We start from the raw sequence: 24774 nt of genomic DNA on the forward strand, positions 1-24774 counted from the left end.
ATTTGCAGTGTCTTCTGACATGACATTCCATAATTTCCTCAATTATGCTTTCTCCAGAGAGTTGCCCATTTAGTACTTAGAGCTGTGACCAAATAGTTTTGAGCTCAGTTTGACAAGGTTAGAGGAGTAAGCCTGCTATTTCACCTCCCCATCCTTATTCAGAAATCCATTACTCCAGCTTCCTGAGCAGACATGAAACTAGTTGTTTTCTCGCAAACACTTGTAAATTACACTCTTCAAAAAAACTCTTCAGGCACTAGCACAGGGAAGTTGGCTTTTCTGTCAGTTTTAGTTTGCTTTCTCATTTGTCTCCTACCCAGAGCAGGAGTCATATCTTTTTATTCCCCCTTTCATAAGGTTCTCACTGAATTCAAAAACTGTGGGACACTGATGCCCAAAAATCTGTCTCCTTTTATTGTAAACAGAAGGCTCAGAAGGGGTCTGACATCTGCCCTGCAAGAGACCTTAGCAGTATGGCAGTCTGGGGGACATGGAAAGGCTTCCAGGGGATAAGTTAAGATGATCACTTGGCTTCACCTGCAGCTCAGTTGAAGTGAATGAGCTGAAGGGCCTTTACCCAAAAATGTAACCATTAAAACTGCTGAAGACTTGTGGAAGAGAGTTTCCCACACACAAGAGATCCCAGGGAAGATAGGGTATTTGCCATCTTGGCAGTAAACAAGAGTTGGTCTTGGCAAGAAACCTCTCTCCTCAGTTCTTATAACTTGTCTATGACTGCTTTGACTTACTCTGAAATTTCTTCCTGATGATGTTGCTACACAAATATTTTTCTTTATTAAAGGGAACATTTTCCTTGCAAGAGTTTCACAGTTTACTTGGGCCTACAAGAAAATATTTCTGTCACTTGTGCAATGAATATGAAATGGCAGACAGTTCTAAGAACAATTTTAAATTGCATTAATACCCATTCTCTATGGGGTTTAGTGTTATCCTCTTCATAAACAGTGTGCTCTAAATGAAATAAAAAAAAAAAAGCTACTTTTTTTTCTTCATTTTTTTCTTTTTGCATTTCCCACCTCTCTAGTACTTTGAGAAGAATAACATTTTCCTGGCATTTTTAATCTTAGTTTGCTATCAAAAAAATTGTGTCAAGGCTTTGCATGAGTCTATACAAGATTATTTCTGGGGGCTACAGTCATGGCCACTTTATTTCATTTAACTGTGGTAGAAATTTTGAAGGACAGAGAAGAAAAGAAAGGATGGAAACAAAAAAAAAAAAAATTAATGCAATACATTATAGCCACATGTTCATAAGTATGTGGAAAACAAAACCCATATCCTTTTCCCCAAGCCTCTCTGCAGCAGAACTTTTAGACTAGGAGCAGACAAGAGGTAGACTGGTACAAAAAAAGTCACCCAGGCTCCAGGACTTTGTTAAAGCTTCTGGCAAGAAAAGAAAATCTTTACCTTTGAAACAAAAGCACTGATTTTTGAAACAAAACACTGAAAAATGTGTTTTGGCTTTTAATTTTGTTTTTAATTATTTTTTTCCTCCCTGGACAACATATCTGAAACTCAATTCTCTGTGTTTTACATTTTCAAAACAGCACATCTGTAAAAAAGCGAATATGGAAAAGTGCATCAGGAATTTTTTTACTGTAGTGCAATTACAGAAGTGCAAGTTACTGTACTGTATTTTACTGAAATAGAAGGTGATATTTTTAAAAATATTTAATGGGAAAAGATGTTCCAATCTGAGCCTTTTTGTACTTTAAAATATCACAGAACACTGTTACATTTTTACCACTTGCTATTGCAGAGGTCAAAGATGAAAACATTCCATCTCTTTCCCGGAGAATAATTTTTTCTGAGGGAGAGAAGGCTTAGGAACTTGTGCTTTGTGCAACTATGGGACAGTATCATCTGATTATCAAAGTGCAATGGGCATTACTGGTGCTTTCTTAGGAAAGTAGCACCAGTTCTTTGATGGGTAGTATTTAAAGCTGAATAAAATCCATTATCTCTCTTGTCACAGAAGCTACTGAACATGATATTTATGAAAATCAGTCTTAAATCACCTTGTCTTTAAATCCACATATCCTCAGTGCTGAACCCATGAGAGAAAGCTGGCAGACATTCCTATTGTTGATGGAAGGCACCATGGGGTGAGTGTGGACTGAGGATTTAAATACCTAGTCCTCAAAAATAGGCCTCTCAAAGTTCCCTGAGGTACTTAAAATAAAAGAATTAAATTCTCAGCATTTGTAAAAATAATCAGAATACACACTGAAAATAAACAGCTTGTCAAGCTGGTTTTTTTTTCATACTTCTGTAAATTAACAGTGCTTATTAAACACTGCCCAAGAAAAGCATTTCTTTTCCCTTTAAAGCAAAAGAAAAGGATGATCTCTAAACTGAAAAAAAAGAAAAATCAAAGCAGGGAAGCTTGTCTTCCTAATAAGTATGAAATTTAATAAGCTCTTTTTCCTTTACAATTAAGACAGGGGAAGTGATTTTGCTGGAAATTTATGGAAGTTTAGATCCTCAGGGCAGCCTGGAGACAGGTGGCTGTGTGCATGCTTGCTTACACAACTCTCCTAGGGCAGCACAGCCTGGCTGCCCAACCTCTGGGCTTGCCCCCTTCTGTGACACTGTTCCAGATTGTCAGTGTTAGCCTAATAATTCCTGGAAGCCTGCTCTCTCCTTGAGCCAGACCACAAATTTACCTCATATGGGATTCAATACACAGCTTATCTCAAAGCTCCAGAGCTGGCAGGTAAAGGCAGGTTTGACCACTTCTTGCACCTCCCTGTGAAGAAGATGTGAAATGCTGCCTTTTTTTGCCAGAGGGTGTAAAGGTAGGTAGGCTCACAGATATGCTAACTGCTCCTAACTAGTAGTCTATCATTTTTTCCTGCATCTGCTTCTAGAGAGTAAGATGTGAATACAGGAAAACAAGATGTTACTGGCAAACCAAAAGGACTTTAGAAATAAGATTTACAGAAAACAAAAATTTAATGTAAAAACAACTAAAGGAAGCTTAAAGTTAACCTATTCAATGTCATGAGAACTTGCCTTGGTCACTATGGAGCCCTCTTCTGAATCAATCAAGTATATCTCACCTCCTCTCATAAAAAAGCAGCTGAGAAATCCCTTAATCCAAGCTAATGCACCACCTTTTGTCTTCTTCCTTTCTTCTTCTCAGCATCTTGCCACATACCACCAAATTCCTGTTGGAGCACAAGCTCTTGCACAGCCTTCGAGTAGGGGCAAGGACAGTGAGCCACCAGCTCCCACAGCAGAAAGGCATTTCCACAGGAAATTTGCCAAGAAGTAGATTTGATGCAGGCCATTGCTTTCTGGGACATGTAAAGTAAATTAAAATCATGTCCTTCTCTGGGAGAAAGCTGTAAGCTACACACTGTATTTATTTTGGCAAGTGGTGCAAAGGGGTAATCACTAAGACACTGCCAGTCTACCATGAAATCATGGTGGAAGCACAAAGATACACGAGACACAACACAGACGTTCAGCATATATAAATAATTCTGAATTAGTTTCCAACCAAGAACCCTGGTTTGGAAAAAAAAATTAACACTGTAAACTAAGTCCATGCAAACTGATAAATGTTTCTATTTTCAAAGGTATGAGGAAAACTTGTTTCTCCCCATAATAAAATAATAAAAATAGAAGGCTAATGCGAAGAGTGGAGCAACAGCTTCTTCTGCAGCTGGCCTGTTAACTTTCATCACAAGCCAGTGGTAGAATCCTCATTAACATCAAAATCAGCCCTGGGCTTTCTGTGCCAAGCTTTCCTAGTATCAGGATTTTAGTCTTAATAATTTAAACTTTGAAAGTTCATTTCATTTTGAGGAACAGATGGAGGCTCATGTGTTTACTGATATTTTTTCCCCATCTGTGATAACACAAGCAGGTTAGAGAATGAGTAGACTGTAAACATAACAGACTAGCAAATTTTAAATAAATGTTTCTGAAGATTCACAAATAAAATGCATATTCCTTTGTGTGTAGTACTACTAAGATACAAACTCCTGATCAGTCAAACTGCAGAAAATAGTCCTATTTCAAGGAAACATTTCTGTAAAGAAAATTACAGTGAAAAAAAATCAGAACTGCAGTTCTTCTAAATTGAATAATAAATACATGCTGAGAAGTGATTTGGGATTACACAAGGCTCATTCTAATTCAGTGGTGCAAAAGATACCAACAGTAGTGCCTTAGAAGGAGAGAGCAGACTAAATCTAGTTAACTTTAGAACATGATCTTGATTCTGTCCTGGCACAGCACACAAGAGTGTATTCAGGGGCAACAGCTCTTGAGGAGACTGGAGAGAGGGAAAGCAGCGGCAGAATCACTTCCACTGGTGAAAAGCAGCTTGATGCCTCCTCTGAGGCTGTTTAAGAAATGGATTGCTTCAGAGCATCAGTGTCTTGGCTCTCCCTCTCCCCTCATACCCATTTCCCACCTGCCTGTGCCAAAATGCTGTTCAGCTTGGTGTCTGTGGAACACTGGCTGGAGGAAAATTCATAATGTCATGACAGATTTTCTGTCACCAGAGCACAGCTTGACTGTTGCTGTGGAGAAAATAAAAAAACATAAGGAGTGCTGAGAATGCCTGAGTCCAGCTTATGCTGTGAATTACAGATATTAGGAGTTTGGAGCCTTTGAAATCTCCCTGACAGGGTTTGGGCTGCTTTTGGTTTTCTTATGACAAATTTGCAATTAGATATTTACTCAAAGATGCATTAACTCAGAAGTCCATGGAACATCACATAAACAGAGAAGTACGTGAAAGGTCACAATGGGTCTGAGATCAAAATACCACCTGAAGTAAGGCATGTTGATAGATGGTGACATTTTAAAGGTGCCAAAGTCCCCTTGCACATCCTCTGAACTTTATTCATTGTAGAATAATAAAAAATTTAATATTCAATATGCAAAAACCATAACAAAACACCTTTATCCAAGTTAAACACACTGACAGTGTCTATATCAGTAAGTAGACTAAGAAGGGCCAGGGTCTAATGGGCTACAGTCAGCCTGTACAGTAAATTATTAGCAAGTGTTAACTCCTTGACAGAGATTTGACCAGTGCCAAAGTGCTTTCCCAGCCATTGGCCCGTGGCAGAAACCCTGTTTTGGGCATGGGCTTTGGTGGACTGGGGCTATGTGGTGCCAGTCAACTTCAGGACTCTCCCAGAACATTTTATCTGCAAGAATAAATGCAGCCTGAAGTTCCAAATTGAAAGGGAAAAAAAAAGGCTGCTAAAATCTTTCAGCAGCAGAATTTCTATTTTGCATACATTTAGTTTTAAACTGTGCATAATTCTAAATCAGTTTAAATTGCCAGTTAAAATAGGAATAAATGTCTAGCACTTTAAAGAGAAAAAATGAGAATATTTAATGGAAATTAGTCTGGACCTCTGTAAGGAAGCCCTTATTAGATGGAGATCCTCTCAGTAGAAAAGTGGGTCAGACATTCATTATGTGAGTCAGAAAGGCAAAGGAGATCTTTGTCTAGTCACCCTTAATAGTTCCATAGCACATGTATTTGTCTAGATGGCAGCTCTGGTTCTTCTGAAATACCTGTTTGAAGGCCAGATACTAGCAGATGCTGAGCACCCATTATGAAGGAATGGGTAATTTCAGTTTTTGTTGACATCCATGCTGAAAGTGCTTCCCAGCTGAGGGCCTTGTCTTACAAAATTTGGAAACCAGCACCAACAAAACAGATGTCTGTAATGTACACAGACTGGCATGGAGGGTCTCAATCCTGCTTGTTATCTGGAAGAATGTAAAGTGAATCCCCCATCTTACTTGACTGTGATGTGGATAAGCATCAACTAGTTTAGTCCACTCTAATTTCACAAAGTATGGTGTTGCTCCAACTTTAATACCTGAAAACCAAGAATAACAAAGAAAAAGTCACTACAGAAACTGAGACTAGGCTCATTTATCAGAATTAGTTGAGACCATTAGGTATGCTTGCTAGTGATTTGGAGGGCTTTTATTCATCTAGCTACCCTTTGAAAGGATACAATTTCCATTTCTTTGAACAGTACAGAACTGTCACTTTTAATTGTCTCACATATATGAAGGAATTGCTTGAAAAATAGCTGTAGCCAGGAGTGAGGATGCTGCAGATTGTCTAGTAATTAAATGTATCCATCATACAAGATGGAATATGAATGGTAATATTATTCTGAAGGAAGGAATTAAGCCAGACTAGCAATTTGTTGGATGACCTGACAAGAGAAATACATCCTTGAGTTGAATATTACCTAAAGCAGAAACCATCTCTAAACTAATGGAAGAAAGCTAGAGTAACTCCACTAGAAATCATTAGTAAAAAAACTTTGGCAAGCCTTGGGTTTCTTACCTATACAAAAATTACATTCCACATATGAGAATTAAAATCTCAAAAAAATATCCTAGAAAGGACTAGCAGTTTAACAAAAGTTGTAATTACTTCTGTTGTGGCTATCATTATGTAAAAGTAGTACAAGCTCTTTAAGGTAAAATCCAGCAGAAAGTATATTTTCTTACAGATTTTCAGAAGAACAAAACATTGAAAGTAAAAAAGAGTTTAGGAAAGTCAGATTGCTCTAAATCACTAGTCCTTCCCTCTCTTGCACAGTTATAAATTTTTCTCTGTGTTAGTCTAAGTTTGAGAGAGATATTGTCCTTTATTTCAGAAGTTCAAGTGCAGTGCACATTGGTAGGTTTCCATCTGCCTTTGAGCTCCTGCTGAGCTGCAATACCTGCAGGTAGGAATATTAAATAAGTCACACAAGAGCAGAGGAAGAAAACAACACATTCAGCGAGGCTGTCCATTAAAAGGGCCAGTCTTCTTTCGTATAACATTTAACCTTCTTTGACATTGAGAACAGTTCTCTCCTTCACTCTGAAGTCATCCTGAAGTGTAAATATAATTGCTTTTTTTTTAAGTAGCCCCCCAGAATATTCCTCAATTGGAGTCTCTTTTAAAATATGTTGTTTGTGGCACTACTGGCCATGCCTAAAACACTATATCCATTTCTGGGCTGTTCAATGCAAGAGCCCTGGGTATACTGGAGATTCCAGCAAAGGGCCTCTAAAATGATTAAAGGACTGGAGCTCCTCTCCTGTGAGGAAAGGCTGAGAGACCTGACATGGTTCCACCTGGAGAAGAGAGGGCTCAGAAGGCTCTTATCAATAGGTATTAACACTTGGAGTGAACAAAGAAGATGGAGACTGGGTGTTTTCAGTGGTGCCCAGTGACAGGACACCAGAGGCAAGGAAAACAAGCTGTAACACAGGAGGTTCCCTCTCAACATCAGGAAACACTGAACTCAGTTTTAAGACTGAAAATCAGATCTAAAATTTTTGCAAAACATTTCTGAGGGTCTTTCTGAGTATTTTAGGAGAACGTCCCTTTTATCAAGGGTTTTCCAGCAGGTTACTTTTTCCATTGCCAATACATTTCAGAACACTTTCTAAAAGACAAAAGAATCAATATAAAAATTACATCAAATATCACATTGCAAATATGAATCTATGATGGAAGAAGTATTGACATGTGAATTTTTAATTCTACAAGGCTTTTCTTTCAAATTTTTCATGGGGTCCAAAAAGAAAATGTAGTTTGGACAAATTTGACAATTTGTCTGCCAAACATACACTAATTTCAACTTTGATGGAAAATACGGAAGGAAAATATAACTCGTGGCTTTATAAAGAGACTGTTAATCTTACTGTCCCTTAAGAGGAGAAAAGGTTACCAGATTTTATGTCTATTCCATTTAAAAATATTAAATATACAGGAAAGGGAAGAGAGTGAAACACTGGAGCTTTGCTAAAACCTTTTAAGTACTTGCTTTACAGAGCACATCCCTCTATGACTTACTTTACTTTAACACTCATATTTCAGTAAGGATGATCTACCTTTACTCTGCCATGTGGGATGCAATTTAATAACCTTATATAATGATCTTACATAAACTCCATCCTGGCCAAGATTTCCCATTTGCAAAGAGATGATTATACTCTTAAGCAGTAGATCATTTGGGTTCAATTCTGCTTCTACTCAAGCTGAGGAATAGCCCAACATATATCAGGACAGAGCTAAATGTCTTAACTGACTAGACCTTAAGAGCCTGAGGTGTTCCAGATATCTTAAACTGTGATTTCCACCAATCTCCTTTTTTTTTATGGTTTATGTTGAATCTATACTGACTTTTGACAAATTAGGCTGAATGCTGCACAGTATTAAGAAAGCACAGCAATTGAAAACCAGTAAGAAATCAAACCCACTTTCCCCCACATTCAAAGTATGGCAGAAAGACACAATCTCAAATGAACTGAGAAGTTTCTTATTTTTCATGGAAAAGTTACAGCTCTCAACAAAGATGATCTGGCCTTATCATATACCTTTGAACAAAAGAACTCACAGAACTTAGTCCAGGTTTGCACAAGGAAGAAAGGTAGCACCCTATTCATCTGTAGTATTTTAAAGTGTATTTCCTTCTGAATTCTTCAGTATCTCACAGGGCTAAAAGCTATTCCATTACACAGAAAAGTTGAAATAGCACTGTAATAGCAGCACTAAAGACAAACACAGGAGAATGGGCAATGATTCTTTCAGTCCCCCTGGATTGCTGCTACAGCATTGGTGTCAGAAATAAGACAGTGAATGGGCCAAGATATCCATCTGTAGGCACAAGGGGCTTTGACTACATCTCTATTCCTGTATCCACACACTCCACAGCTATACTGTCAATGCCACTCTTCTAGAAATCTCAACACTATTTTAGGGAAACAAGGATACCTCAAACACAAGAGACAAATGCATTTTTTGCTGTGCTTTGGGATTTTAATGCTGTAAGGCATTGTTCTTCACACTTCTCTCCATAGCTCTTGGTATAAACATAATTCTGAGTGAAAAATGGAGATGCTGTTTGCAGCACTCTGAGAGATGAGGCTTTAACAAACACTCCATGTATCATGAAGTTAAGCGTTATAGCTCCTGGATTTCCTGATGAGCTGCTTTCTTAATAGAAAATCACTTGTCTCATAATCAGAAAGCCTACTGGAAAAGAAATCTGCTGTGACAGAATGTAATTTTTCTAAAGAGCTTCTTAAAGTTAAGCACAATATTTCATTTAAATCTATTCTTTTACTACATTAACTAGAATTACTCACAAAGGAGTAGTAAGAATAATGCTAACTAACAATGAATAAAATAAAGACAACTGAGTATTTCATTTTAAAATGTAATGATAATTATTTCTAGAAATATCAAAAGTAGTTATGAAATGTCATTAAACTTTTCCACAAACACTATTTTGTTAGAAACCCAATTCAGAAGTAAATTAATTTTAACTTTCAAATCTGTGCAAAACACAAACTCAGTTCCATTCAGCTGCATTCTCCATAAAACCTTGGTCGAAGGGCCTGTGAAACAGCTTCTGCATCCATCCTGGGTAGGAAAGATCAGACCAGAAAGTTTACACCTTGTGCTCCTGCTTGGCCCACAGGATTTATGGTATGCAGAAATGTGCATATGAGAGCCAGAAGTCTGCCTGCTTTTAATATTACTGGATCCTGAGCAGAGGATCCTAAGCTTTTTCATGGCACATAGAAGTGCCCAACCCTCTGTTACAGACTATTTCTCAGTTGTGTGCTCTTCAAACAAAGATGAAAAAAGAGGAGAAATATGATCTACAACACTACACGCACTACATCATAAATGGAATCAAGGGGGAAAATACAACAAAGAAAAATTGGAAAAGAAAAAATTGTAGGCTTTCTAGCCATTGGAACAGACAAAGCATTGGAAGAGACAAAGCATTGGAAGAGACAAACCACTTCATTTTACCTTACTTTTTGTGACTTAGGAGAAAAAAACCCAGGCCAGTTATTACTGCAGCCCTTGTAGTTAAAGGCTAAAAAAATGAGATTACACTGTAAGCTGAACAAAGAGCTGGGAGGTTTGTGACTCCACATTCCTCACCTGATGCTTTGAAATACTGGAGGCGTTTGAGCTGTAATACAAAATCTCTAGGACGGTTAACTTGCATTATTAAAAAACAAAAAAATGTTTGGGGTTTTAGTCACATGAGGTAAGGCTCACAGAAGCAGATGTCCAGTTTATAAATTCAAGCTGGAGTCTATGCTGGATTGATTTTTTCTTTTAAAAACAATTTGGATCATATTTGCCTCTTGCACCATCTTATCACCTAAGGCAAATGTAACTCTGGCACTTAAAAGACTCAGCACCACAGGTACCTGGACTTTTTGAAAGGAGTTTATAGTTTCAGTGGACAATGCCAAGTGGGCTGATTATAGCCTTATGGTAATTGTTGGCTTTGCCCCAACAGACTGCTTTCCTATGTCAGTCTGCTTAACACAATCTCATTATTTATTTTAAGCACAAGACAAGTAATTTTTTACTCAGAGTACAATGTAGGTTTTTTTTCATTAAATTTCTAACTTGTTTTCAATATAAAATTTTACATCCTACATTTCTTTATTGAATTCAGTGAAGAGCTGTAAATCATTGTCTTGTTAAAGAACTTGGATTGACACTAATGACAAAAAAAACCTTCACTTTTTTTTTGATCTGTTTCCTATTTGTAAAAAAATTATTATGTTCTGCCGAGTTAAGGCCATATTCAGATCAGTCTAAGCAAATGATTCCATAGGCTTTTGACCACCATTTCCCTTCAAAGTCTCTCACAGATTACCAAGGCAGACATATGGGAATAATAAATTTACTACACATCACTTATGTTTGCCTTGCAGACCTCTAGGCATCCATGTAAGCCTCCACTCTCGAATTCATGTCTTGCCACAAATTTGGCTGACATTTTGAACATACTGGTGCTATTGGAAGAGTTGTAGAGCTTTAGTCTTTCTTGCTGTTCTTAGAAGGACATAAACTCAAGGTCAGATAAGAGATGGGTCCCCTTTCTCTCTAATACAGCCAGGGACTTGAAGGATATACTGCAAGTTTATCTGAGCCTATGAAAATGTCTAGTACATGGCATTGCCTCTTCATAAAAATAACGATTCTAGGTCTAGTTTTTCTCAGATAATTATTCTGGATATTTTTCACTTACTGGAACAAAAAAGTGAATTCTTTCCTTAACTTTATTAGAAACCAGTTTTTTACCCTTTACCTCAGCTTTTAAAAAAGAGCTATAATTGGATAATATTGTTCACATAACATTTCATTCCCATCCTATTTTTGTGACATTAAAATGGAGATAGAAGACAGTGATTTGAGATTAACATAGCTGTATTGTTTTTTATGAATGGGTCACAATAATATTGCAATTATTTTTCATTATTATTGCTTTGCAAAGTGTAGCAAAATCATCATTCTCCTCTGTGCATTAACAAACACAGTCTTGACTAGTATTCAGAGACGTCAAGCTTAAATACTCCAGGTGTCAGAAAAAAAATGACAAAATTATTTTGAGTCATAAATTAAATTAGGTTTCATAAAAGAAATTGAAGAATCCCAGTATAGTTGTCTTTTCCATTATCACACAGCATATGGGATATTGGGAGCACATTTATCTCTGACATCTAACAGAGCATACCTCAGCATTTAGGAGTGAGCTTCTGAATACAATTGTGTGAACAATTGATTTTTCAGTGACTGACTCTTGAACCCCAGTATTGAAGATAGTCTGATCAGGTTGAACTGCATTCAAAAATTAAAAAGATACTAGCATGAAGATTTTTTCATCTGAAATAAAACAACATTTGTTCATATAGCATGTTTTAAGTTAAACACTTGTAATAAAATGAAAGGAATCAGAGAGCAGGGAGATCAGCCGGAGCACACCCATTTTGAATTGAAGAGTGAAGGTATTTACTCAGCTGGCAAAAGATTGAGACAAAGATGGGCACCAACACTAAGAGTTTTCAAGACCACCTTCCCCTCATTTCAGGAAAATGCACTAAACATATGCTCTTGTTTTCATGTGCAGTAATTTGTTTGTTTAAAGGCTTTTCCTCTTTCAATTAGAAAATAAAAAATATTTCCTATCTGAATCGATTTGGTAAATTTGGTAAATTGTGTTTTTCAAGACTTTTGGGGAATGGTCATTTTACGTCATCTACCACTGTAATTTTAAAATCATAATTAAATCTTGTTATCTTGAGGTCTTTTGTGGGGAGAGAGTTTTTGGGGGTTTTTAGAAAGCTAAAAAATATTATGTCTCTTCATCTGATGATAATAAAAAATTCTAGGAGTAGCATAGGGTGAAGTGCAGTGCCCATGAGATAAATTCTTTCAAAGGGTCGATCAGTGAAGGAAACCTGTCAGCACATCTGTTATCCAGAGAATCTTATCTGAATATTGACTTTCATGGGAAAACAAAATTCTGCCTTCAGATTATGTATGGACAATTGACTTAACGTGACCTTTGGCCTAGAACAAGGAAGATTTCTCTGTTACAGTTGTGGCTAGAGGGCTCATGGCCCCACTGCATGACAGAAGCACATCCAGCCTAAAGTGCAGTCACTGCCCAGCAGACTACAAATTTTAGCCAAAAAATAAGAAACTGAGCACAGATCTCCTTAAACAGCCAACTCAATAGCCATTCAGAGTGTCCCAGTTTGATTTCTACTCCTTATCTGCATGGCAGTACAAAAAAACACCATTAAGGCAAGAGGTTTTAATAGTCACACTATCTTCAGTGCCAGACATAATCAGAAAATACTGTGAGGATATATTGCATATGAGGCACATAACAGAAAATACCTGAATGAATAGTACCTGGTCAGCCATGCAGGGGCAGAATATTGATCTTGGCACCTCTCACAATGGCATGGTTTTCTTGCCATAATGAAACAGTAATTTGACTGATTTACTGGATTTAGGCTACTGGTACATGAGAACATGGGAACCAATTAAATGCCATTTATTTACTGGATTTACAGAGAATGAAAGATCAGGTGCAAACTCTAAATTACCTTCAGTTTCTTAAAGGCAGTAGAAGGTAAGTGCAGCAGTAGGGATGCAATTTACTAAAAGGCTAAAACCATCAGCTGGAGGAAGAGTCAGTGAGATATTTGCTCTTAAATTAGTTCAACTCTTGATGATTCTATGCAATTAACTTGGCCTTTTTATATTCTCATGCAATAGGGTGCTTCAGTATTGATTTAGCTATGTAATTACTCAACAGAATAATTACTTAATTGCTTAACTTGAATATTAACAGTCAAATAATAGCAGCTAAATAAATAAATATCCGTTTTCTAAATCCCAGCAGTACCCCCAAAAACACATCAGCTAGAAACCTGGACAGACTTACCCTTATTTGCGGTCATTTGTTCAATATATATGCTTCTTCAAGTAGTCCCTGATCATTAACTTTTTTATTTATAAAGCATGTGAAGTTGCAAAATAGAAAAATCTTCACTCCAAGCAGAAATAACTCATAATAATACTGTTGCAGTAGTTCAAGAAACTTATTGGTTTTGTAGCAGTCCAGAACCCAAGATATATTTGAAAGGTGCATCAAGCTCAGGCCGCTGAAGTATTTTTTACTGTACTCTCCAAAGTAATAAAATCAACATTCAACAAACAACATCAACAAACAAACAACAAATCAACATTGAACAAACCTTCTATACAAAGAGAGAACAAACTCATACCAGTGCTTTCCATTTAGACTCTGCCTTTAGACATCCAAAACTCTCCCCTTTTAAGGCAATAGTTGTTTTGTTGTGCTTTTATCATGGGTAATTTGCATCTCTAAATTTTAAAGATATCTGATGTGTGTATTCCAATTAATAAATAATACCAAAGATGTTAATAACACCAAAGATGTTTGTTTGCATCAAGTGTCTCTCTAGTGCATCTCCCTTGCATTTAACTACTTTTTGGTAAGGTGTATCAGCAATTTCTTTTTCTTAAATCCTTAACTAAGATAATTTTCTTAATGGATTAATGTATCAAGGACATCAGCTCAGGTATGCAGAACACCTTTGCTGCTGCAGACTGCTTGAATTACATAGAGAAACGTGAAGAGATAGGGTGTTTCCAGCTGAATTTAGCAACATAGGAAAGAGCAGTGCAGTGTTTTCATTTCAAGTTAAAAGTTAACAATGTCTTGTTGTGATCAGTTACTTAAAGGCTGCTTTCAAGCTAGCTTTGCAGTCAAAAATGTTTAAATATTTTTTTTTTCTTAGAGATCATGAACCAGTTCCTTGAGTGAAAATGAACACACCTGAATTGAGTGTACTTGAGAATACAAATGATGGTTTCATTCACAGGAAAAACATATTAAAAGTAATATATCTGATGGAACTCTAGCCTTGACAGATGTAGATAAGTAAAAGTTGAAATTTAGTGCTAGTTTTGTCACAGGAAACATAATGCAGAATTTAGGCCATGATGCATTACAGAAGTATCATAGTTTTAAATGCAATACCCAAACTTGTTCCAAGTCAGTGAGGTTTCTGTCTTTGGAGTGTTCTCTGTTTTTCAGCCCTGACTAACTTCAGCCATTAAACTCCAGTTATGAACGGTGAGATGAAGGAATCAGGGCCAAGTGTGTACCTTGCACTGTCACTATGGTATACATACCAAAAACTGCATACAGGCCCACAATCTGAACTTTTTATTGTTTGTTAGTTGTTTGGGAGGTTTTTAAAGAAAATAAAAGTGCATACTGTCTATAACTTATTCCTTTGATAAACAAACATTGCAATGAAGTCAACATGTCCTTCTTGCTCCTGTTCCTATTACTCTTTCACCACTCACTACTTCACTATCAGTTTCCCCTTCATCAACCCATGATGGTTTTCCCAAGTCTAGCAGAGATTTTGCATGAGCAAAGCAAACAGTATTTGATCCCAGACAACAAATTAAATTAGTATTGTATATTGACTGCTCTCAGATGAGTCACTTTCTACTTCTAGTAAGACTCTGCATCCAAACCTTGAATGCCTAGTGTCTGACAAGTAAATTATCTCAGCATAGCTTAGTTGCTGTTCCTGTGATGGAGGAAGGAAAACAGGAATGAAGGCAGCTTCATTCTCTTTTAGGCAGACTCAAATGAACACCCTATTGCATTCGCAACCTACACAAGCTGTTTCCTCCCTCCATGGTGTTATTCTTCCATGGAACCAAAGGACACTGCTTTCTGCACCCAGCAGAGAAGACAAATGCTGCTCTACCTATGGGCTGCAAAGGAGGGAAGGAGGGAGGGAGGGAGGGAGAGAGAGCTTTGTGCCTTCCCTGCTTCTCCCTCACTCCAACTTTGTGCTCTGGCCAGATGCAAGGTGACTCTAAGCAGTTACATGTGTGGACTTAAAGATTACAAGACAGAAGGAAAGTGGATGGTCCCTTTTTTTTCTCCTCCTGTATATGGAACTCCTTTCTGTCTTTCCTGGGTGCTCCCTCTATAGACTGACGAACAACAGGTCAGAGGAGACAGAAAGGCTTTTTACCTGCCAACCCCAGAGTTCAGGATGTGTTGTTTCTCCTGCAGCAGTTGATGACACCCTAACAACCTTAGCAGCACTGGAGCTGCATTCCTACGCTGTAACAGGGGAAGCAGGACCAAGGGCCTGAACTAAGGTCTTGGCAGGTAAGTGAAGGAGCAACCAGTATCAAAGAGCTTCGTTTGCAAGTGTACGTCTCTGTAATGTTTAAGTCTTAATATGTGCTCTGCTTTACCTGGAAGCTTAAACTTCCAGTTTTCAGAAGACTATTTGAGAATACCTATTAGCTCTGCCAAATGGTTGAAAAAAATGTTGAAGACACTCATAAATGCAGAGAACCTATACAGGAAGACTATTTGTGCTAAAGATGTCTCAGAGCTGAGACTTCTTAGAGCTGAGCAGGAATTATTTAGATTAGTGGGGGAGGGAGAAGCTTTATGCTACAAACATATTTATGTAGCAACACTTAGAGTGACTGAGACCATCATTGTGTGGTGAATATTTAATATTCAAAATATGAACTCTTGAGATTAGAAGGGGGATTTTTTGCCTGGTTGCTTGTTTTCTCTCAACCGGACACATAGGGAACACCTGATGAAAGGAAATTTCCATCTCCTTACTATATTCCACTTCTTAAGCTAAATTATCAGAACCAGGTTTTCCACATGAATAGCTATGTCACGCAAAACATACTTTACTTCAGTAGTTATCAGGCATTGTGGGTTTGCTGGCAATACCGTATTCCAGAAGATTCACAGAAAACACACACAGAGGAATCTTTACCACCATAACAAATCTGATTAAAAAGATATTTGCAAAAAAAAAAAGTTATTCTAGTTAGCAGTTCTAAAAAGAAGCAAAAAACCATTAAAAACATCCTTGCATAAAGGAAGCCTTTCTTTTCCTTGCTTTTTAATATGAGGGTAATGGATGCCTTTCTGCTCAGAGGCCAGTATGTTTTACTTTTTGGAATGGAAAACAAATTTAGGTCAGAAGAGGAAATCATAAGGAGCTGCCACATGCTAAGTTCTGTATCTGAGCCATCTACTGCCACTGTATCTTGGAGAGAGAAAAGGGAACATTCATATAGCCTAGAAAACTATCCAGACCTGGTGGGGCATCAAAGCCCCATCAATATCCAGTTCAGATATTCATGTCCCCCCACTCATACTGTTGCTAGTATTCTCAGTTAACTAAGTGAAATCACTCCAAAAGTGATCTCTAAGTATTTGCTCATCTTTCAGTGGATAAACTGTGAGCTTCTAAAACACTGCATGTGCTAATAGCTACTGTAAATTAATATTCATCATAGTTCAGGGGAAAAGTCATTATAAAAACTTTTCTCCAAAATTTTAGACACAAGAGTTAGACATTATACCCTACATAGGTCTATATCTTTTAAAAGTTTGCATTACTGTAGTCATTGTTTTAAATTGACTTTCTCTAGACAAAATAAAGTGTTGTACTACATTGCAGCCTCACTGTTAGGAATGAAGATAGAGGAGACAATGCAGGAAGGCCAACACATACAACCAAATTGGAGAGTATCCAGGTCATAGAAGAATGGTAAGTTGGTCAAACTGTTATCTAATAAGTGTTGTCCTTAACTCATATCGAGAATTGTCTTGGGTTTAATTCTTTGGGAATGTCCTTTTCACTGCTTTTCCTCCAAAAAATTCTATACCAAAGGAAGCAAAATCTGTCCTGACAATGAAATGACAGCAGAGACATTCACAAGTCAGGCTTATTTACAGCTTATTTGTGGGGAAGAACCACGGGAAGAAATAGAAGGTGCATGGATGGTTCCATATGTAGGTCTCTATAAGAAGCCTCTGCTGCCTGTGAGAGCACTTTTTCCTGTCTCTCCAGACAAGAAGAAAAAAATATAGTCACAAGTGTACTTCATGAGCAGATTTTTACTGTGGCTACCTTTCATTAAGCATCTTGAACTATGGCTTCACTGGAATTAGGAAAAAAACCACATATCTTGCAAACTAGGTTAAACACACAAAGTCTGAGCTTCTACTTCTGTCTAAAGCTTGGGCCCATGTTTATTGTGTGGGAAAAAATGGTAATCTGTCAGGGGCCCTGAGTTATCTAATCCCATAAAAAGGAAATTCAAACTTTAGAGGACATATATGATGACAAAAACAATCCAAACTCATTGCCTTTATTGCTAATCATAGTCTTTTATGAGAAGAAAATATCATAAATTTCTACAAAATATGATAGTGAAGAGCTTCCCAACAGACAATAAGGGAGCCTAGGTTCTTTGTCAGCCCCATTCAGCTCAGCAGGTTCTTTGCATTCTCCTCAGCGGAGAGTGCTAAGTCCTGCGAGGACTCTTCACTTTAAATCTCTGTTTAAACTTTTTCACTCAGTTTACAATTACTTTACAGTTAAACAATTTGTGATTTATCACAAATAGCTTCCCATCATCCAGTCTGCCTTGCATATAGAGTAGGAGTTGATAAATTGACTTGAACAGAAATTATATACACAAATGTCACTTTTTGTGCATCGTGATAACACAGACAGTAATGACAACAAGCTCTTGTGTTAGATCAGGAAGGAGAGGGCGAGTGCTCAAAATTAAGTTTGAAATTATATTAAATTGTTGCTAAATAATCTGGAGAATTACTTTCTTAAGCTGTTCATTGGTACATTAATGGATTAGTGATGCCAGTAAGTCCTCTGATCACTTACCCAGTGCCTCTGCTGGTAAAAGCCAGGAAATAGTTTCCTGCAGGAAATGGAAATAAGGACTTTTCCCATTTCTTCTCTTTCCTGTTTTGCCAGCAAAATCCATCACATCTCATGCCAAAAGATCATCATTCAGGTCAATGGCATGAAACAGAGGGAAGCTTAGCAACCCTTACGTACAAGCACAGAGAAATATGCTAATTTAAAACCTCTCTGAATTAGTACTTTGTTTGGCCTCATTAGTATGCTTTTGGCTGCCAAGACCTTTTTGTTTTTCTTGTTCCTCCTAAACCAAATTGTGTACAGTCACCATCAGAGGCAGGCAGGGACATCAGGTGTCATCTAAACTCTTCACGAAAGAGAGTCTGTTTCCAGCCTCCTGGAATCTCCTTTAACTGCAGAGGCAGGAATTCAGTGCTGTTGTAGGATTTTGTCTTTGAGCCACATGGCTAAGAACACCAGCAGAAAACTCATAAAAAGTTAAGTGCATTTCTTATACTATTAAACACATTTAGTGGGCTATTGGGATAATGAATGCACAAGTGAAGAGCAAACAAAATTCCCCTCTTATTGCTGAAGTTTCTTTGCTTCCAGTTTTCACCTTAGACTAAAGGGCAATTGAAAGGAAAAATTTTGGATGAATATATGAAAACACTGCTACAAAAAAAGAAGCATATTTTTAATGATATTTTCTTTTGCAGCCAAAACCCTACTGCAGATGAAATTTTGTCATGGGCTCAGAATTTTGACAAGATGATGAAAACACCAGCTGGGAGGAACCTTTTCAGAGAGTTTCTTAGAACGGAGTATAGTGAGGAGAACCTGCTTTTCTGGCTTGCATGCGAAGATCTAAAGAAGGAACAGAACAAGAAAGTTATTGAAGAAAAAGCAAGACTTATATATGAAGATTACATTTCTATACTATCACCGAAAGAGGTAAAGCTGAAAATGTTACATTTGCATTTTCTGTTATCCCAGAGCAGAAATGTTATACGCTGGACTGCCTGGTGAGGGTCTGAAAGTCTGTCAGATGAAAGTCTTAGTATGAACATTAAATCAGGAAAGGAAGGGACAGAAACAGTAGAGACGCAGGCACTGGGCCATTCAGCATTACCAGCCACAACACATCCAAGTTCTCTATAAGGCTCAAGAAACTCCAGTAAGAGAAAGCTGAGGAATAGGTTTGCCTCTTTAGTAATGCTACATGTCTGACAGAGAGAGGAAATAAGTAATGCAAATGGATTTCTGGAGAAAAAGCACCAAACTTAAGGAATTTAAATCAGAATCTTTATGGATTTATCTGCTGCTACAATTGTCTGGGAGAAAATCTGAATTTCTGCTGGTTATTCCTATGTGAGAGTCCAAGAGTGAAGCTGACATATTTTATCTAATGAAATGTATAATATCTAGGGAATTTTATAAGATTTTATTCAACCCTTTAACTGAAATAGACAAATTTTGAAATTATCTTCACTTGTAGTAAAGAAAAAGTATCCCTATCAAACCATGTTTTGTAATACAAAGAGATACATAAATATATAAGCACTATAGAGTTTTTCTTAGGCCACATCATGTACTTTTCTTTGCCTTGTTTTTGTGCATTGCATTTGAATTTCTACTCAATGGCATTATGCTAATTTATGCTCACGGTGGAACTTCCTTCCTACATTTTACTTTTTCACTACATTCAGTAATAATTTGCAACTTCATTCATATGAATAAAGCCAAAAGTGAATTATAGCTCCATCATCTTCTCTTGTGCCATAGTATCTACTTTTGCTTTGGAGTGAAATACAATTGCCAATACAGCAAGCTAATAATAAGTTTTCACTCTACTATTCTTCTATATTTTTACCAGATAGGTTTGTGATGAATGCTCAATTGTCTTTTTAAGTTAATACCAATCAGTATTTAAAATTCAAACACTAACCAAGCATTGTTTGACTTAGAGTTTAACAAAGCCACTCACAAACTTGGTGCACTGGACGCATACAAATCTCATCAATCCAGTTGCTCCTGCCCATACTGGAAATCTTAGGAGGCAAAAAAGAACTGTTTTCAATGCATTAGAACAGCATGGGAACTTAAAATTCTTGTTCATCCAGGCATCACTTTCCAGATGTTACCTTTTGGCATAAGAGCTGATATATTTATCATGACTGGTACAGTAAAGAAGCTATTGAGGCAGAAGGTCTTAGTGTTCTAAACAGATTCATCTGTTTAGCAAGAAAATACCTTTAGTAATTACAACTAGTTTTGCCATCTGGCTTTAGTGAGTCACTGAAAAAATACAATGCAAATGAACAGTTCCATAATTAATTTTGGTTTTTGCATTCTCTGAGTGCAATTAACTTTTATTATGCTCAGTGGCTCAAAATCCAGCTATCCTGCCAAATTTGAGGGGTTTTTTATCCCAGCTATTATACTTGATATTGAAGAACCAATTAGCTGCACAAACTGTTTTTGTTGATATAACTGTGTGTGCCTGGGTGTCAGGGGGAGAATTGCTTAAATCTTAGTGTCCTTTCTGTGCTCTAGAAATGCAATGGTCTGGGCCTGAAATATATTCAAACACATTCTGAAGACACATGCCACTCAAAACTACCATAGTACTGTACTCCTGCCCACACTCACTGGCTGAGTAGCACCACTGTCTCTCATAGTTGTGCCTTGTGACTGACAACCAAGTGAGAGCAAATATTAGAGGAGAAAGCCTGTCTGCTCTGTCAGTAGTGGACTCCAGTATGCCAACAAACCAACAATGCCAGATGCTACAGCTGGTACTGAAGACAGAATGAAAATGAATATTTACTTCTCAGTGCTGTACCATACTATACCACACCACACCAGCATTTTTCAAAGACTTTGCTTCACCATGTATGAAAGCACAGGCTCACACATCCAAACATATTCTGAGTTTTCATCTTGGTTACCATCCTTCATGCATCAAGGTATCTTAATACATGCAGCTTTCCAGGGTTGAAGTCAATCCTTCAGACAGTATGAATTTCTTTGTACAGTTGCAGAGCAGTACGGTCAGATTGCAACTGTAAATCACAGTACCTTAACTGATCTCTTCTTGGCATTTATCTGCTCAGGATTTTAGCCCTTTTCTTCTTAGCTGAGGAAACCCTTGCTGGTCCCAGTGGGCCTTGCTGCTGCTGCCATTTCATTTAATCCAGAACACATTATTTTACTAGGTTTTATGGCATTTTGTGGATAAACTGCACATTCACTCAAATTTCTAAAGGATATTCTAAAATCATCTGCGCATCCATCCCAAGCATATGTCCTTTCCGCCTGCCTAGGCACAGGAGTTCATCACAAATGATAAGTAAATGAGAAGCTAAAACTGAAACTTGCTAACAACTTCAATACGGATATATGATCTCCTGAAAGTATGAATTACCAGATGTTAAAGAGTTCTGACAAGAAGAAAAAATCTGAAATAGTTAATAATAATGGGGAGGTTAACACAACAAAAATTATAAAAATCCCTGGGTAATTTCTAAGGAACAAATGTAGTGCCTGAAAAAGAAACAGAAAAAAATATCTCTAGGGCAGCCAGATAAGAATGATGAATAGAAATCTTCAAAAAGTTTAACCACAAATGCTCAGAAAAAAACCCTGATGCTCTCTGAATGAGGGTAATTCAACATTCATTTCAGAAAAACATTTTTAAATGCATACAAATTATTTTTTAAGGTAAAACAATATCTTTTGGAAAACTGCAGTTGCACTGTATTTAATCTGCTATACAGCTGCATTTCACTGTACAAATCTTAAGAGGGATGCAAAGACCAAGTCAAAACTGAAATAGAGTTGATGGTCTCAGTGCATTACCCAGTAATTGTGCAATGGTTCTGAAAGAAGCTCAGAGCATTACTTGAGTAACTGATAAACTCAGCATGTTCAATGGAGCCCTGAGAAATAAAGCGACGTATTACAGCTTTTCCAATGTTATTGTTTCATTATTCTGTGCTTATCTTCTTCAGGTTAGTCTTGATTCCCGGGTGAGAGAAGTGATCAACAGAAACTTGTTGGATCCCAGCCCCCACATGTATGAAGATGCCCAGCTCCAGATATACACCTTGATGCACAGAGACTCTTTTCCAAGGTTTTTGAACTCTCAGATTTATAAGTCTCTTGTTGAAAGTATTACAGGCTCTACTTCTGAAACTTAGTTTTAATTTTCAAACAAATAACTTGATTTTTTTTTTTTTGGGTGGGTGGGATGGAAGAAAATTAGTTTAATAACATCTGGAGCTGGGTTCCTGGAGAACTACTCAGGCTACTGTGAAGAAAAAAAAATACATATTACGGTCTCTGTCTACATTTTTACCAAGGTCCTCCTTGCTCAAGATGGCATGGGAGGGGATCAATGGATTTGCCAAAATACATTTGTTTCACACTCCTTTCACCCTACTGCAGTCAAGATTGCAATGATGTATTTGTAGTTTTATGAACAGTCTCCTTGTGTATCCTCACACTGCATGTGCAAGGTAAAACTGCTTCACTTACCACTTAGTTGTTGCAATATTTAATCAAATAACATAAATTATAGCTGTATTTAAAAACTTTTTTTTGTGCAATACAGTCCTATGGTACATAGAAACAATTACAGCAAACCAGAAAGAGGCTTGCATTTTTTAACATCACTAACTAAAAAGCCAATTTTTAAGGTGTAGCATTATTCTACATGCTCTACTGAGTACAATACACTGACTTTTTGAAGCCAATATTTCTGTACAGAGAAAAAGAGCTATTTATCACTGTTTATTTAAAATAAATCAAGCGGAGGATTCCTCTGGTTGTTCACTGCCAAAACTGTGGCATTTTCATTACAGAGTTTGCAATGTCAAAGAAAAAGAAAAATAAAAGGAGAAAAAAAAAAGCACAAATCATTTAAAGGGATCCATTTCTGGGGGACACAATCTATGCGCTGATATTGTTTAATTGTTAAAAGAACAAAGATTTTCAATGTACATTTCAGATGTCAGATACTGTAATTGATTTATTAAAGACTGGCTATCCAGTTCTAACACTGTTGTATAATGTTATGTACTTCAGAAAAAAAAAAAAAAGAAACAAGAAACAACACAAAAAGCTTGATAATTTAGTTTTTTGAATAAAGAAATTTAATAAAAGATTGCCTACATGTAGCATTTTAGAGCATTTTAGAACATTTTGATGAACTGCATCTGTTCTGTAAGATATTTTTTTTGGAAAGCTAAATCCGGTAAAAAATGCTTTTAAATGAAGTAACGTTTTACGAGGTAGAGGGTTAAAGAAGACTTATCCTAGCTTCTAGCCTCATTGATTTTGAACAACTCCTTGAAAACAAGGGGTTTGGGGAGTAATATAAACCAAACTTCAAGGGCTTCTAAACCCACAGATCTTACCCAAGCAAAATGCCTAGAGAAACACAATGGGTATCTTTCCTGGGTAAAGATTCCTGTACTGAGCCCTTACTCATAGCTAAGGCAGCACAGTACTCCCATCACTAGGCTGCCATGGTGTTTTTAATAGGTGTCTGCTTGGCCTTTTTATCAAAGAATGTCCAGTTTCAGGACACATTTTGATGTTTAAAGAGACAGTGACTTGGAACTTAAAAAAACCCCATCTTCATACCTACCCTACACAAGCAAAATGAGTGTTAGCATCCCTCATAAACTGCTAAAGATACACCAAGAAATTGCTCTGAATACTTGTTAAATATATATATATATATATGTTCATGTGTGTGTATATATATATATATATATATATATATATATATATATATATATATATATTTAATACTGAAAACCATACTAAGACTTAAGAGGCAAGGTTCTTCTCACTTACGTAGGACTAAACATGGCACGAGCCCATCACTTTCGACTGGCCTGGAAGGTCTGGCAGTTGTGTCCTCGAGTGGAATCTGGCCTGAACACAGTTGGCTCCAACCCCTCAGTTACTCCCTGTGGGCAGCGTCCGGTGCCGGCTTTGGCGGGAGCTGCTGCTGCCAAGGCAGGTCTGCTGTGGCACTGTAACTGGGAGGATGCAGGTCTTAGTTTATCTTCTGGGGCTTATTTTTTTCCCTTTGTTTTACTACCTCTCATTTTCTTAATTTATTGAACATGCTTCAGATAGCAGGTTTGGGGAATTTTTTAGTCATTCTTTTTACTTGAAACCTATGTGCTTTTTTTGGATATATATGAACAATTTAACAAACTGTTTCTTAAACTGCTTTGGTTTTGTAATTTATATAGAATTCAGGAGATGATTAAAAGGGCTATTCTCTATTCCCTATGCAAATATTTTAACTGTTGTAGTGTTTGACAAAATGGGATCTAAAACAAAAATCTGCAAAGTGGAAAAACAAATCTGTTTACAGTGGCATTGCTGACTATCCTACCATACTCAGCACTTTTAAATATTGTTATTTATGAAAATGTAGTTTAAAATGCAAGACAAAATATTTATAAATGTTTCTTTTAATAAATACCTGTTTTGTCTGAAAGTGCTACTGTGTTATGACAACTTTATTCATGTTGCTTAGCTACTTACCATTATGAATAAAATATTCAATTATTACACTGATAGAATATGAGCTATGATGTTTACAAATCCTGAGGGGGGAAAATTCAGTGAGAAAGGACT

At 37.0% G+C, this 24774-nt stretch overlaps 1 protein-coding gene across 1 annotated transcript in view; it reads left to right on the top strand.

The window, feature by feature from the left end:
- The window catches only part of RGS17 (regulator of G protein signaling 17), a 70242-nt gene extending 46413 nt beyond the window's left edge, over window positions 1-23829 (top strand). The window contains exons 3-5 of the mRNA XM_059843368.1: window positions 16903-16992; window positions 18831-19065; window positions 22125-23829. Coding sequence (XP_059699351.1) covers window positions 16903-16992; window positions 18831-19065; window positions 22125-22313 — 514 coding nt within the window. The 3' untranslated portion in view covers window positions 22314-23829. The remainder of the gene's footprint in view (window positions 1-16902; window positions 16993-18830; window positions 19066-22124) is intronic.
- Window positions 23830-24774: the final 945 nt, after the last annotated feature.

Source organism: Haemorhous mexicanus, chromosome 3 (assembly GCF_027477595.1).
Source record: "Haemorhous mexicanus isolate bHaeMex1 chromosome 3, bHaeMex1.pri, whole genome shotgun sequence".
Taxonomy (NCBI): Eukaryota; Metazoa; Chordata; class Aves; order Passeriformes; family Fringillidae; genus Haemorhous; species Haemorhous mexicanus.